At 44.6% G+C, this 15,472-nt stretch overlaps 1 protein-coding gene across 1 annotated transcript in view; it reads left to right on the forward strand.

Annotated features, from left to right (window-relative positions):
- Positions 1 to 15,472, forward strand: part of DDB1 (damage specific DNA binding protein 1) — a 28,220-nt gene that overhangs the window by 7,531 nt on the left and 5,217 nt on the right. The window contains exons 6-21 of the mRNA XM_003419368.4: positions 141 to 238; positions 918 to 1,076; positions 1,717 to 1,800; positions 2,370 to 2,486; positions 3,030 to 3,132; positions 5,908 to 5,983; positions 6,079 to 6,187; positions 7,611 to 7,789; positions 7,873 to 8,036; positions 8,115 to 8,222; positions 8,371 to 8,578; positions 9,490 to 9,585; positions 9,702 to 9,813; positions 10,771 to 10,894; positions 11,246 to 11,410; positions 12,147 to 12,241. Coding sequence (XP_003419416.1) covers positions 141 to 238; positions 918 to 1,076; positions 1,717 to 1,800; positions 2,370 to 2,486; positions 3,030 to 3,132; positions 5,908 to 5,983; positions 6,079 to 6,187; positions 7,611 to 7,789; positions 7,873 to 8,036; positions 8,115 to 8,222; positions 8,371 to 8,578; positions 9,490 to 9,585; positions 9,702 to 9,813; positions 10,771 to 10,894; positions 11,246 to 11,410; positions 12,147 to 12,241 — 1,997 coding nt within the window. The remainder of the gene's footprint in view (positions 1 to 140; positions 239 to 917; positions 1,077 to 1,716; positions 1,801 to 2,369; positions 2,487 to 3,029; positions 3,133 to 5,907; positions 5,984 to 6,078; positions 6,188 to 7,610; positions 7,790 to 7,872; positions 8,037 to 8,114; positions 8,223 to 8,370; positions 8,579 to 9,489; positions 9,586 to 9,701; positions 9,814 to 10,770; positions 10,895 to 11,245; positions 11,411 to 12,146; positions 12,242 to 15,472) is intronic.

Genomic DNA, 15,472 nt, shown 5'->3' on the forward strand with positions numbered 1-15,472 from the left:
TAGATTCCCTTTTCTGAGCTTTGATGTGTTGTTTTAAAAAATAATGATTACCTTGAAGCTTGCCTCAGGGATCACCGGGCCAGTGTCCTTGCTGCCTCCCAGATGCTGAGCATTCTAATGCTGCCGTCTCTCTCCTGCAGTCCCAGAGCCCTTCGGAGGGGCTATCATCATTGGACAGGAATCGATCACCTATCACAACGGTGACAAGTACCTGGCCATCGCCCCTCCTATCATCAAGGTGAGCAGCATTCTTTCCTCTTTTTTTCCTTCCATGTTTTCTTCCTTTGTTCTTACTCTGCTGCTTCGCTTTTCTCCATTTGTCAAAAGGAGATTCATAGCTATCTGTCACACTGTTCGCCGCGCATATAAGATACTGTGTTGGTCATTGGCAGTACAAAGGGAGATGAGCCTGGCTTCTGCTCACGAAGTGCTTGTTTGCTAACTAAGAAATAATAGATGGTCATTGACTGGGCAATTTTAAAATAAATCATAAGAAGGGAAAAATGTTGCAAATTACAGAATGTGATGTTTTAAGGTTTAAGTCATATAAAGTAAAATGATACAAGTATCTAGACTTTTAAGAAATTACGCATAGAATCAAACCCTAGATGTTAATTGTTTTGACGCTAAATAACGAAATCTGGTAACATTTAGTCCAGTGGGTGCTTTCCACTCTACATCTTTATATTTTTATTGTACAGTAAAATGTTTGAATAAACACTTCAGGTATATTGAGCTCCTCAGAAAACTGTCTTTAAAAAGCTTTTAATTTTCTATCACACATATAATGTTCGCTGAGCGGATTTCTGGGCTTTTTTGGTTCTGGCTGGTCAAGTGGCTGGAGTGATCTGGTAGGCTTTGTCCTTTGATCGTGGAAGAAGCTTCCTCTCTAAGGACTCTTCCCTCCCTGTTGGCAGCAAAGCACAATTGTGTGCCACAATCGAGTGGACCCTAATGGTTCACGCTATCTGTTGGGAGACATGGAAGGACGGCTCTTTATGCTGCTTCTGGAGAAGGAGGAACAGATGGACGGCACTGTCAGCCTGAAGGATCTCCGTGTGGAACTCCTCGGAGAGGTAGGGCATGCCCTTACTCCTCTGCCACACTCTCACAGGTGCCTAATGACCGCAGACGTGTGGCCCCACGTTGCACCTCTGGGGATTATATTACTTTCTAAAAGTACTTTAACACCTGGCAGTAAACCCTGTCAGTCTTGCTGTGAAAGTTGATTTTTGAAGTAGTTAGATGTAGGAGGATCTCGCGGGCAGCTGGGCACTACCTCAGTCATAAAAAAAAAAAAAGGAAGGGAAGCAGGAAGGGATGCAGTCTAGAATTCAAAATGCTGGCATTCAGTTCTGGGAGGAGGGTCCAAAACGTCACGAAGACTTGTGCAGTGAATTTTGAAGGTATCTAAAATTGTTTTGTGCGTGCAGACTGGAATTGTTGGATTAAAACTGTCATTTGGAGCAAGCACTTGCAAGATAAATTATAGCTTTTTCTGAGCGGGGGGATGTTTTAAATGGAGAGTACCAAACTTCTGAGATTTAGGAACATTTTGTTTAGTGGGACCTGGGGATTTGACATGGAGAACTGTATCTTGAATGTTGGCTGCAGCTGTGAGTTTTCTCAGCAGGTGTCTGCGAGGCGGGTAGACCTGTATCTGGATCCCACGTGGAGTCCATTCTGATTTCTCCTACACTGTTGCCTTTCTTCCAGACTTCAATTGCTGAATGTTTGACATACCTTGACAACGGTGTTGTGTTTGTCGGGTCTCGCCTTGGTGACTCCCAGCTTGTGAAGGTAAGAAGTTTTTTCTTTCTGTCTCCACTGCTGGGGCTTCATCAGATTTCTCCTATGTTTGCTGCTTCTCAGAATTTCCCCAGTTCATCTGCATCTCTACCATCCAGCTTTCCGCTTGGTTGATTTAACATCCTGCCCCGGTTAGCTCTTTGTCCTAAAGGTTCATTCAACCAAGGTATCAGGCAAGGTGCTAGGTGCTGTGAATAAAATGGTGAACAAGACCCAGGTCCTATCCTCAGATAGGTCGTAACCTGATGTACTGGATCCCTTCTAAAATATGATCATCTTGGACTCTGCAGAAAAATGCACACACACATTTTACATTAATTTTTAAAAATCCACTGCTAGGGACACTAGGTTACTAATCTCTGGTCTAGTTAATATGCTACCTGTAGGACAGCTGTGTTCCTTAGTCAACAGTCTCCTTCTAGGAGCACCCAGTGGTCCACAAGAAGGGCAGAACTAGAAAGATCAAGAGTTTCTTTTGGGTGATAACTACCTCTTTGCGGGGGGTTGGGGGGTGGTGTCTGTTGGGGAATTCCAGGACTAACATTGTTCTTTCTTTGTAGCTCAATGTTGACAGTAACGAGCAAGGCTCCTATGTAGTGGCCATGGAAACCTTTACCAATTTAGGACCTATCGTGGACATGTGTGTGGTGGACCTGGAGAGGCAGGGGCAGGGACAGGTAAGGGGGACATCTTGGGAATGGATAGTCAGTCTGCCCACTCAGACTGTGTCCACCTAGCTTTGCTTATCTGGAATGGGAAGTACACACTGAAGATACTTGTAAGAGCCTCACGCAGTAATCCCAGTCATGCGAGGATACCCTACCGTTTATTGAGTGCCTATCTTGGTCTGCCGGGCACTTTGTAGACATTATCTGTAGTCTTATAAGCAGCCTGTTAGACAGAGATTCTTGGCCGTTTCACAAGTGAGGAAACTGAGGGTTGTAAAAGACTCAGTAACTTGTCTAAGGCCACACACCTAATAAACAGTGGGTGTGTCTGATGCCAGATCCTGTACTCTTTCCATTAAGCTAGAGTTCCAGGGATCTAAGCAGGCTTGCACGGAGCAATGGTAGGAGCTTTTGCTGCTGCTAAGTCTGCATTGAACCTAATTCTGTAGTGAGGGTCCTTGGGTTTAGGTACAGCTTGTTCACTTTGTGGGCATCAGTCCAGTGGCCCCCATGTCTTGCGGGGTTATTTAGATACCTTTTCTCTATTTGCAGCTGGTCACGTGCTCTGGGGCTTTCAAGGAAGGTTCCTTGCGGATCATCCGGAATGGAATAGGAATCCACGAGCATGCCAGCATTGACTTGCCGGGCATCAAAGGTACCCTTCTGCTAGAAGTGGGGCGCAGGTTTTATTTGAGTGACCCTGGCCTTTAACATTGTTACATGTTATGAAGGCACTCTGTTGAGAGTTAGAAAAAAGCAGATCAAATGAGGAATTAAAAAAAAGTCATAAAGACGAGTCAAGTGGTAGAAACTTGTAATATATTTTAAAAAGTACAAAAGTAAACTTAAAGAAGAATACCACTGGCTACCGTTGTTTAGTGGAGGAGAGGAGTGGGGAAGGAAAAGATTGCATGTTCAATGTAACGTTGTTTATAGGGGAACTGATAGAATTCCTAAAGAAGGGGGACTGAGGGAACTTTGAGAGTAATACAAATCTTCCAGAATTCCTGAAGAACTGTAATAATAAAGACCAAAGAAAGACGATGCAGTGGAAGATTTTTTTACACTACATGAATGGTAAATATAATCTAAAATAAATGTGACTGAACTGATAACAAATATCTGTCGTATCAGTTATTGTCAATGGGTCTAACTCACCTATAATAAGAAAAAGATGACCAGATTGAACGATAAAATAAACCCAAAGTTGTATATAGGAGAACATCTAAACAAAGTAACTCGGAATACAAATCAAAAAGGATATGAAAAGATGAAGGAGGTGTGAGATTGAGAAAGGAAAAGATTGTAGAGCTACAGAACTCAAGAGAATCAACTGGAAGCTAAAAACGAGAGAATTCATTAAGCAGAATATAAAATTAATGTATAGAAATGAATAGTTTTCGCATAAATACTGTCAAAAGGTACAGTGGAGAAAAAGGCAATTTATAATGGTAACAAAAACATAAAATAACAAGGAGTAAATTGAACAAGACGTGCAAAACCTATGTAAGGAATACTTTAAAAAATACTCCTGAAGAACTGGAAGAATAGATTGATTAAAACACACACACACACACACACACGCATACACACACACACGCATATAGCAAGGTCTTTCAAATCACCATTATAAACGTATTCTCTCTGACTTATTTTTACATTTAGTGTATAACAGTAGAAATACCAATAAGTTTTTCCCTTGGTCTAGATGAGACAGGGAAACCCTGGTGGCATAGTGGTTAAGTGCTATGGCTGCTAGCCAAAGGGTCGGCAGTTCGAATCCACCAGGCGCTCCTTGGAAACTATGGGGCAGTTCTACTCTGTCCTATAGGGTCTCTATGAGTTGGAATCGACTGGACGGCACTGGGTTTTTTTTGGGTTTTAGATGAGACGGAGTCCAAATGGAAAAAGGAAGAAGCAAGAATGGTCGGGAAAAGTTAAAAAGGGTCATGAGAGACTAGCCTACCAGGTATTTAAGAGTGTGGTATTAGAGCATGAACAGGCACAGTCCACTGGGCAAGCTCAGAAATAGACCCAGTTACATGTGGGAATTTAGTGTGGCAGAAGTGGCATCTCAATTCAGTGAGATAAAGATGGGCCTTTTTAATAAATGGTATTGGGATAATGGTAGCCATTTGGAAAAAATAAGATTGGATCCATACCGCAGAATACGTGCATTGTTAGAATCCAAATGGATCAAAGATTTAAATGTAAAAAATGGAGCTGTACATAACCTGGAAGAAAAAGCTGAATTCCTTTATAACTTTGGCTTAGAGAAGAAGATCTTTTTAACTATGATTAGGAATACAAAAGCCAAAAATAAAGATTGATAAATTCAGCTGCCTGAAAGTATAGCACTCCTGCATGGCAGATAACACAAGTCAGAAAAAAATGACAGGACAGATAAAAAATATTTGTACTTCTCTTTTAGACAAAGGCCTAATTGCCCTAATTATTTAAAAAAAAATTCCTAGAAAGAAGATGAACAAGTTTTCTGTCCGCAGATTGGCAAAGGACGTGAGTGGGCAGATAACAGACAGAGATACGTAAATGGCCCCAGAATACATGAAGAGAAGCTTAGGCCTCGCTTGTGATCAGAGAAATGCAAGTAAAAACTAAATGGAGATATCATTCACTATTAGATTGGCTCAAATCCTAGAGCATGGCAACACATAATGGTGTGAACAAATAAGCAGGCTCGTGCATCCTATCCAGGAGGGAATTCAGCAGTATCTCTCAAAACTACAGCCGTGTTTAGTGATTTATCCAGCAATTCCAGTTCTGGGCATCTACCCCACATACCCTCATGTGTGTAAAATGGCATAAATACAAGGTTATTCGCTGTGACATTGCATGTTGTAGCAAAATACTGGGGGGGAAAGAAAGGGTCCATCAGTGGGATGAATTAATAATCCATAATATTGATAATTAAGTGAATTTACACAAATACTGTGCAGGCATAGAAAACAAGGAGCCATTCTGTTCCAGTAAGGGCTTCAGGATCTATTACTAAGGAAGAAAGAAATAGAATACATTTTATGTTTGTATTTACTTGTAACACAGTGTTTATCCTGTTTCCTTAAAGAAAAATTGCAAAGATAAACAAGAAATTCTTATCGATCACCTGTTGGGGGCAGGAGTCAGAAGGAGGAGTATGGAGTGAGACTTCGGTGTATCTTTTTTAAAAATAAATTTTGATATTAAATCATGGAAACGTATTATCCAACTAAAAATTTAAATTAAAAAATATAAGCAGGCTCAGAACAGTTTTAAAAATACCTAACTTTTTCAGAATCGTAAAGCCAGGAAGGGGCCGAGTGGGAATTTCCACTCGTAGTCCCGACACCGGAGCCCTGCTATCCTGGTGGTCAGCTGCCCCTCCCTCAGGTGTGTCTGTGGTGTGGATCTTAATCCTTGATCCTTGTTACAGGCTTGTGGCCATTGCGGTCTGACCCTAACCGGGAGACTGATGACACTTTGGTGCTCTCCTTTGTGGGCCAGACAAGGTGAGGATCAGGGTGGTGTGAGCTCCAGGTGCTGGTGTGAAAGTTGAGAGGTGGGCGAGCTGGCCCACTGACCCTGACCTTCCATTCTGTTGCAGAGTTCTCATGTTAAACGGTGAGGAGGTGGAAGAAACCGAGCTGATGGGCTTCGTGGACGATCAGCAGACGTTCTTCTGTGGCAATGTGGCTCAGCAGCAGCTTATCCAGGTAGTAGCTGAGACGGGGCAGGCTCCGGGGGCTCCTGTTGGACCTGGAGCGCTGCACAGCTCCACCAGACTTTATTTATGGCTCTGAAAATTAGGTAGAAACTCTAGGAAAAAGAAAATTAGAATTACCTGATAATCTGCTGCTCAGGAGTAGCAGCTCTTGGGAGTCATTCCTCTTTAACCTAGTTTTTTCTCTGGAGTGTATGCGTTTTGTATTTATTCACTTTTTCTTTCACAGATTGGGATCATTTAACTTACGTATATGTATATATGTATGTATGTATATATATATGCTTTGGGTCCTGTTTATCACTGATTATGTCTTCTGAAACACATCTTTTTTCTTCATTTTAACAGTAATACATGGTTATTTGTAAAAATTCAGAAAATACTGAAAAGCATGAAGGAGAAAAAAAATTAGTCATATTGCCTCCTACCATACACGACCACTGGCAGCACTTTCCGTGTATTAATTACCATAACCATATCTCTGATTCTGATGCTTATTTTAAATTTGCCTACAGTGTAGGGGCAGAGAGCCTTTTGATACTTGTCGGCCACAAGAGTCTGATTTCTGAGCGCCCTCCTACCCCCTGGCAGTCTCTGTGACTTTGGAATAACTTAGGTGCTCTTAGCTTTTTGTCCATCCTCCACACCTCACCGGAGTGAGTGTGGTGCCAGTGGTCCATGTAGCACCTGAATGCCTGAGGATTGTCTCCGTCTTTTCATCCACCTGGTCTTCTCTTTAGCCAGTAGGTGGTGGTAGATTTGGTGAAAACTGGAGGGAAGGTTCTCTGTGGACCAACGTTGGAGGTGCCCAGGTACCAAGGCATTGGATCTGGTGACTGGGCCCAGCACACGTAACTATTACTAAAGGGTTTTCATCCTTGGGTATAAACTCATTCCTGGTAGGTAAGACAAATAATAATTACCTTGTCATCAGTTTGCTTTTTGTTTTCTTTCAGTGATAAAATAAATTACAAAGCAATTACAATATAATTTTGTAATCTTTATTAAAGAATTTTAAGTAATTTTAATGGTTCGTACACAGTAAAGAACTTTGACATTTTAGAAGTCCAAGGTTTCGGTTGAGAAAAACGACTTGACTGGTGGTTGCAGGGTCTTACTCCGCTGATACCTGCCTGCAGGATGCAGTTGTGTTTTTCAAGCCTTACTCAGAAGGAAGTAAGCCTTTTTTTCTGGCCGTCGATACATAAGCTGCTTTAAGGCATTCTCTTCCAGGGGTTTATCTAGAAATGACATCTGTAGTAATTAATCATTCCAGGATTTTGGAGGAAAGTATATTTGGCAGGAGAGGACCTACATAGCTTACTTTCAGGGCTCAAACAGGGCAGTGTGTACACCCTCCCGCCCCTGAGTAGATCCCTGCAGGTACGTGGGGACATCTGACCTTCTTTCTGCAGATCACATCAGCATCTGTGAGGCTGGTCTCCCAAGAACCCAAAGCTCTGGTCAGTGAATGGAAGGAGCCTCAGGGCAAGAATGTCAGTGTGGCCTCCTGCAACAGCAGCCAAGTCGTGGTGGCCGTGGGAAGGGCCCTGTACTACCTGCAGATCCATCCTCAGGAACTCCGGCAGATCAGGTGTGTGTCACTGTTGGGTTTTTTCTCCCTGGCACCTCTTTGATCCTTGGATTCCCTCCTCTGCCATATTCTACTCTTTTTAGCCACACAGAGATGGAACATGAAGTGGCCTGCTTGGACATCACCCCACTAGGGGACAGCAACGGGCTGTCCCCTCTTTGTGCCATTGGGCTTTGGACAGACATCTCGGCTCGTATCTTGAAACTGCCCTCGTTTGAACTGCTGCACAAGGAGATGCTGGGTGGAGGTCTGTGTCTTTTGGAGGCCTGGGTTGGGATGTGATTTGGAATGTGGAAGAAGAACTTAATGTAGCTTTTCCTCACAGAGATCATCCCTCGCTCCATCCTGATGACCACCTTTGAGAGTAGCCACTACCTCCTCTGTGCCTTGGGCGATGGGGCGCTTTTCTACTTTGGTCTCAACATTGAGACAGGTGAGAAGACCACTTTGAGTGAGGGGCTCTTTGGAAAACAGTATTAGAGTTGCACAGAGTTCTTAGCCTCAGGGTGTGGCTTTTGAGCTGGCACAACCTAGCTCTTTGTCCTGTTTCCTTCCTCCTCCTGATGCCATTCTTTCTGTAGGCTTGTTGAGCGACCGTAAGAAGGTGACTCTGGGCACCCAGCCCACGGTATTGAGGACTTTCCGTTCTCTTTCCACCACCAACGTCTTTGCTTGCTCTGACCGTCCCACTGTCATCTACAGCAGCAACCACAAATTGGTCTTCTCCAATGTCAACCTCAAAGAAGTGAACTACATGTGTCCCCTCAACTCAGATGGCTATCCTGACAGGTGAACGAACCTCCTCTTTATTCAGCAAGAGCCTGAGGGCATCAGATGTTTCTCTCAGCCCCTGCCCCCAGTCTTCCCGATGTCAGAGGCAGTCAGTAACTGAGGGGGGATGTATAGAGCAGAGGCTCTCAAAGCTGGCTACCTGTTAGACACAGCTGGGAAGCTTTTTAAAAAATACAGATTTTTTTATCCTCAGATTCTGACTCAGTAGGTCTGGGGTGGGGCCATAGAATCTATATTTTCAGGAAACTTCTCGAGTCATTCAGATGGTTAGCCAAGTTTCAGAACCCCTCATTCAGAGATCATTATGCATTCCTCAGGAGCAGGGGTTCTCAAAGTGTGGGCCCCAGGCCAGCAGCAACAGCTATACTGGGATCCCGTTAGAAAGGCAAATTCTTCGGCCCCACCCCAGCTCTGCTGGGTCCGAGGCCCTGGGATGAGAGGCTGAGCAGTCTGTTTTAACAAGCCCTCCAGCTGATTCAGGTGCACGCTGTAGTTTAAGAATCACTGTTCTAGATTCTAAATCTTGACTGCACATAAGCGTTAGTTGGAAAGTTTTATTTTTTATTGTGCTTTAAGTGAAAGTTTACAATCCAAGTCAGTCTCTCATACAAAAACTTACACACACATTGATATATTACCTTAGTTGTTGGAAAGCTTTTAAAAAAAAAAAATCTCAGCCTAGGCTTACCCAGACCAATTTAAATAAGAATCTCTTGGGAGTGGGACCAAGTATCGGCATTTTTTAACTCTCCTCGAATGCTTTTTAGTATAGAGTCAGGGTTGAGACCCACTGGCCTGGAAGAAGGTGTAATTCCGCCTTGTTTTGCTTCTCCTCATGGGGGAGTTACCTTGGAGACTCCTTTCCTTCTCTGGGTGTACTCATTCTAAACCCAGACCCTCCTTTCCAGCCTGGCCCTGGCCAACAACAGCACCCTCACCATCGGCACCATTGACGAAATCCAGAAGCTGCACATCCGCACGGTCCCACTCTACGAGTCTCCCAGGTGAGGGCCAGGCCAGGGAGTCTGCAGAGCGGAGCGGAGGGCGGGGAGCTGGGAGTCGGGGGAGAGCGATGTGGACTTCTCCTGAGAGGCACTGTTGTCCCACACTTGTTCTGCAGGAAGATCTGCTATCAGGAAGTGTCCCAGTGCTTCGGGGTCCTCTCCAGTCGGATCGAAGTCCAAGACACGAGTGGGGGCACGACTGCTCTGAGGCCAAGCGCCAGCACCCAGGTGAGGGCAGCAGACAAAGAAAGAGGCCAGTAGAGTGGTGCTGGCAAACTCGCTATAAAGGGTCAGAGAGTAAATATTCAACTTTGCAGGCTGGGTGGTCTCAGTCACAGCCACTCAACCCTGCCATAGACAGTAGAGAAACAAAATGGGCACGGCTGTGTTCCAGTAAGTCTTTATTTACAAAAACAGACGATAGGCTGGATTTAGCGCCTGCATTAGAGGGGTGAGAAGAGTTTGGGAGTAAGAGTAGCGGTTAGGGATTTTGTTACCCTGTGGCCTCACGGGATGAATAGTTCCATTTTTCGTCAATTTGGGCCCTAGGTGAGCATTTGTAGTTGGGGGAAGTGTAGCATAGTAGGTAAGAGAATGGGATTTGGAGTCTGACAGACTAGCTATGTCATTTTGGGCAAGTCTAAGCTTGAGTTTTCTCATCTGTAAGATGAGGGTGATAACAGGACAGGCTAGAGCTACACGTACAGCCCCGAGGACCGTGTTAGCTGACCAGTGTTTTCCATGCGTTCTCTGCCCTTCTTGCTCCCAGGGATCTGTGATAGGACCTCTTCCCTTAATCCAGAGTAGAGGGTCCTTACTTTTTCTTTCTCTTTGAAGTGCTCGCCTGCTCATCCTGCTGATAAGGGTAGAGCCCGTCATTTTATGAGGCACCTTAGTTTCTCTTCAGCTTTGTTTGATTGACTGGAGGCATCACTGTCTTGGTGATCTTCAATGACCCTTAGGTTCTTATCATATCTTGGGCTGATAGCGTCAATTCCGTACATAGTTTTGATCCTTATCCTCGATTCACATGTCCTCCCTGAAGCGCTCTGTTGTTCAGGCTCAACTCGAACATTAGCAGAGTTTTCCTGGTTCAGACTCCAGCCTCTGTTCCCTGCTCCTACCTGACCCTTCGAACTGATGTTCTCAGCCCCCGAGAGTGATGGGCATTCTCTCTGTTGCCAGGCCCTGTCCAGCAGCGTCAGCTCCAGCAAGCTGTTTTCCAGCAGCACAGCTCCTCACGAGACCTCCTTCGGAGAAGAGGTGGAGGTGCACAACCTCCTTATCATTGACCAGCACACCTTCGAAGGTGCACATGAGCTTTTCTGTGATTGTCATCTGCATCCTCCTTCAACTAGGTGTTCTGGGCTCTGGTCATTCCAAGCTCAGATAGTGTGGCAGACCATCCTAGGAAGAGAAGAGGGAGGGGGTGGGACCTCTGCTAGCTGGCAGTGAGTCCACTGTGTTGGGCGTCTTCACATCAGCGGAGGCTGGTGAAGGACAGACAGTCTTAGGAGACAGGAGTGGCAAGAGGCAACGCCCTGTGACCCCTGAACTCGGAGCTGAGCTGTGGGCCTTACAGACCCACAGGATTACGTGCGCATGGGGATGCAGGAGGTGTAATCAGGCAGCTCTCATCTCTCTACCACTCTCCTTCTAGTACTTCATGCCCACCAGTTTCTGCAAAACGAGTATGCGCTCAGCCTGGTGTCCTGCAAGTTGGGCAAAGACCCCAACACGTACTTCATTGTGGGCACAGCCATGGTGTATCCCGAAGAGGCGGAGCCCAAGCAGGGCCGTATTGTGGTCTTTCAGTATTCAGATGGTAAGTGGGCAGCGTCCAGCTTCTGGGGGATATGAAATTCTGGGAAAGCAAGCATACCATTTTTGGTTTCAAAGCTCAGTTAAGCAGCCAAAGAACTTGGGTTCATTGCTATGAAGAGACATTCTGTTCCTTTTCAAGCTGTTGATGGTCTGGTTGAGTTTTGGAGTGAGTGAACAGAGAGGCACAAATGAAATCTAGCTCGTGTTTCTCCCTTTTTTACTCTTCGAAAGACAGAACAAAAGGGGAAGAGGTGAATGATGGGTAAGAGAATCTGGTAGTCAGAATAAGAGTTGAGAATCCTAGATTGGTTTTCCACTTGCTTGCTCAGCCCTTTAAGTTCTCTTTCCAGCATCCGCACTTTGCGTTCATGTTTCTATATGTTTTCTCATCTCCCGCTTCCAAGATGGTTCTAAATACTAGCTGTCAGCCCAGAAAGCGCAGATCAGATGGCTGAGATGGAATTGGTCCTCAGCTGGAAGCTCTTCATCGTAAGAGATCTGCAGCTTCAGAGTGGGAAGCAGATCTTGGAGACCATCTGGATCTTTGCCCATTACCTTTGGGCTTTTTTCTTAGGTGGTGATGGGCCCTAACGTATAATGACTCTTTATTTCCTCCTTTTCAGATGAGTGGTGTGAAGGGGTAGGAATTAGAGCCAGAGGGGAAACCAGAGAATTCATTCGACTAGGTGGAGCATGAGCTCATAATGGAGACTCAGAGTTATCTTTTGTTTCCCCAGGAAAACTACAGACTGTGGCTGAAAAGGAAGTAAAAGGAGCTGTATACTCTATGGTGGAATTTAATGGGAAACTCTTAGCCAGCATCAACAGCACGGTGAGGCCCATACCATTTATTATCTTCTCATCTTTGCTTTAGAGTAATTATTGACCTTTTGCTCTCATATGGATGGTCTTATAATGGAGCTTCTCCTTTTATGGGTAATAACCTTTATTTTGTGTGCCAATCTGTTGTTTTGCTAAAAGGTAACCTCGGGCTTGTTTCAGTTCAAGGTTTAAAGAGTATCTCAGGGCGTTAGTCTCAGGGAGTCCTCTAGTCTCCAATGGGTCAGTAAGTCTGGACTTTTCAAGAATATGAGTTCTGTGTTTTTCTTCCGTTTTATCAGGGTCCATCTATTGTGGCCCTGATTAGAACGGTGAACAGTGGTAACCGGGCACCATCTAGTTCTTCTGGTCTCAGGATAGATAGCTTATGTTATTAACTCCATTGACTAGTTGTTTCTCTGAGACTTTGGTTTCCTTCTTACCATACCACTTGTTATTTTACCTTAGGTGGCACACTGTTATCCACAGAGCACGTCTCCCTTATTCTCCCATGGGCACTGTGTGTGTCATATTTTAGGAGCAGGTATGGAGGGTGGAGCTGTGAGTTCGGAATCAATTGTCAGACTTGGTTACGTGAACCCCCATGTTTTGACCTGAGCATCCAGAAGTTTGGGGTTGCCATTTACTGATAACAGGAGGAGTTGTAAGAGGAGCAGACTTGGATAGGAAACCAGAGGTTTGGTTTTGGACATACTACATGTCAGTAGGAGCCCTTGGGTGGCACAGAAGGTTAAATGCTTAGCTGTTAACCGAAAGGTTGATGATTTGAGTCCCCTCAGAGGCACCTTGGAAGAAAGGCCTGAGCATCTATTTTGGGGGGTGGGGGGAGGAATGAGCCATTGAAAGCCCTTCGGGGCACAGTTCTACTCTGACACACATGGGCTTGCCATGAGTCAGAACTAACACGACGACAACTGGGTTTTGTTTTGTTTTTTTAAGTGTCAGTGACTACCAAGTGGAAATGTCAGGTAGCTAGTGGGATTTGACAAGTAGGAAATCCAGCCTGGAGATTGCAGTGTGGCAGTTACTGGGTGGCATTTAAAGCCAAAAGTCCGGGTGAGATCGCCTAAGGCCACCTGTCATTGGGAGTGGGTGGAGAAGAGAGCTGCAGACTGCGCCCTGGAGTGTTTACAGCTGGGGTGAGGAGGCAGACCCAGGCAGACATAGAAGGGCTGACCAGTCAAGTAGGAGGAGGCTCGAGAGAGAACAGTTGTTCTAGAGGCTGCGGAAAGTATTTCCAGCAGGAGGCAATTGATAAACTGTGAAGGCTGCAGATAGGTCAGGTGACGTGACATTGGGCATTGGTTTTAGCAGCGTGGAAGTTGGTGGTGACCTTTACCAGAACTATTTTGGTTGTGTGATGGGGATGGAAACCTAATTGGAGAGTAGTAGGTGAGGACAGCTAGTATGGACAGCTTTAGAGGAACTTTGCATAAAGGAGAAGAGAGTAACAGGGCAGGAGCTAGAGGGACATGTCAGGTTAAGAGTTTTTTTGTTTTTCCTTTTTTAATTTCTCAATATTTGATTGTGTTTTTGGTGACGGTTTACACAACAGTTTAGGTTCCCATTCAACACTTTCTACACATCTTTTAGTGACATCGGTTACAGTCTTATAATACGTGAATGTTTTAGTATTTCCATTTTGGTTCCATTAATTCTTACCTTCTCATCTTTATTTTAAAGTAATTATTGACTGTTTGGTCTCATATGGATGATTTTTTTTAAGGAGCACAGTACTCACAGGGGATATTCTTTATTTTGTGAGCCAGTCTGTTATTTAGCTAAGAGGTGACCCCAGGGTCTTGTTTTCGTTCAAGGTTTAAAGAGTATCTCAGGACGATAGTTTCAGGGAGTCATCCAGACTCTACCGGTCCAATGAGTCTGGTGTTTTTTTAGGAATTTGAGGTTTTTTTTTTTTTTTTTAATTTTTTAGCTGAGAACTGTTATGCTATGTTTATGTACTGATGGGAGCGATCTATTAAAGGAGAGAATTGCTAGAGCCCTGTTCTTGACCAGGCGAGAGGGAGGTGGGATCTGGTGCAGTGTTGGCCTCAGATGGCAGAGAAGGGGAAATTATTTGGAAATAGATGGTGGAAATGTATGGAAATCCTCTTTTGTTACACCCATCTTCTATAAAATAGCAGAGGGCAGATAGAAGAGGAGAGATTGGAGGTTTGAGGATAGTGGAGAAGGTATGACCTCAGAAGATGAATGGTTAGCAAAATGCATGATTACTTGGAAGTATGCGAGCCCACTCTCAGTGAGTGGTCTTGAGTTTAAAGTGAGACCAGTCATCCTGGTTGGTTGTTTTTTCCCAGCTGTAGTTGAAGATTAGACTTTAACCAGGGTTGGGGTTTTGTCAGGTAAGCATGATAAGGAGACAGAGGGGGCAAGGGAGTTGAGTGTGTGTAAGAGAATGATGATGGGATAGACTCTGAGGAATGAAGAGATGAAGACAGGAGATGGAGGAGCTGCAGTTATTTTTAATGACAAGCTTTAAGAATGGCCATAGGAACGGACCAGGGAAGTGGGGGAGGGGAGGTCTAAAAAACTAAGAGATCAGGGTATTGGAAGGGTCTTCTTCATGAATATTTAAGTCACCAAGAACTGTAGGAATATTGTGGGAGAGAGTGATGGGAGTGTGTGTGTGTAGGCGACTATTCAAGGAGTAATAACGGTGGTGAAGTCTGGCTGCCTGAGCTTCTGCGCTAAGGTGTTTAGGGAGGAGGGACGGACAGAAGTCTGAAAGGGCAAGTTGATGCATGGAAGGGGTGATCCTACCTCCAGTCTCAGTGTCTGAGGGATGATGGGAGAGAAAGCAGCCCAGTTGAGAGGGCCTCATGAAAGCCACGCTTCCGTTGGAGTAAGAAGGTGAAGGGACCGAACGGTCATAGAAGAGGTTGCGTGTTCCCAAGGGCACAGTGAACGGATGCAGGACGTGGGAGGGTTGGGAAGTGAAGTCAGATTAGGGGATGTGTAGACCAGTGCTTACAGAAATACCATGAAGCCAGATAGGTAATATCAGATTTTTTAGTAGCCATGTTAATAAAAGTAAAAAGAAGTAGGTGAGATTCATTTTAATAACATTTTATTTAACCCAATATACCCAATATGTCATGTCAACATGTAATGAGATATTTTACATTTTTTTTCCTACTAAGACTTTAAAACCTGGCATGTGTTTTACATTTATAGCATATCTCAACTTAGCTAGCCACGTCAG

The sequence above is a fragment of the Loxodonta africana genome, chromosome 7, assembly GCF_030014295.1.
Source record: "Loxodonta africana isolate mLoxAfr1 chromosome 7, mLoxAfr1.hap2, whole genome shotgun sequence".
NCBI classification, from domain to species: domain Eukaryota; kingdom Metazoa; phylum Chordata; class Mammalia; order Proboscidea; family Elephantidae; genus Loxodonta; species Loxodonta africana.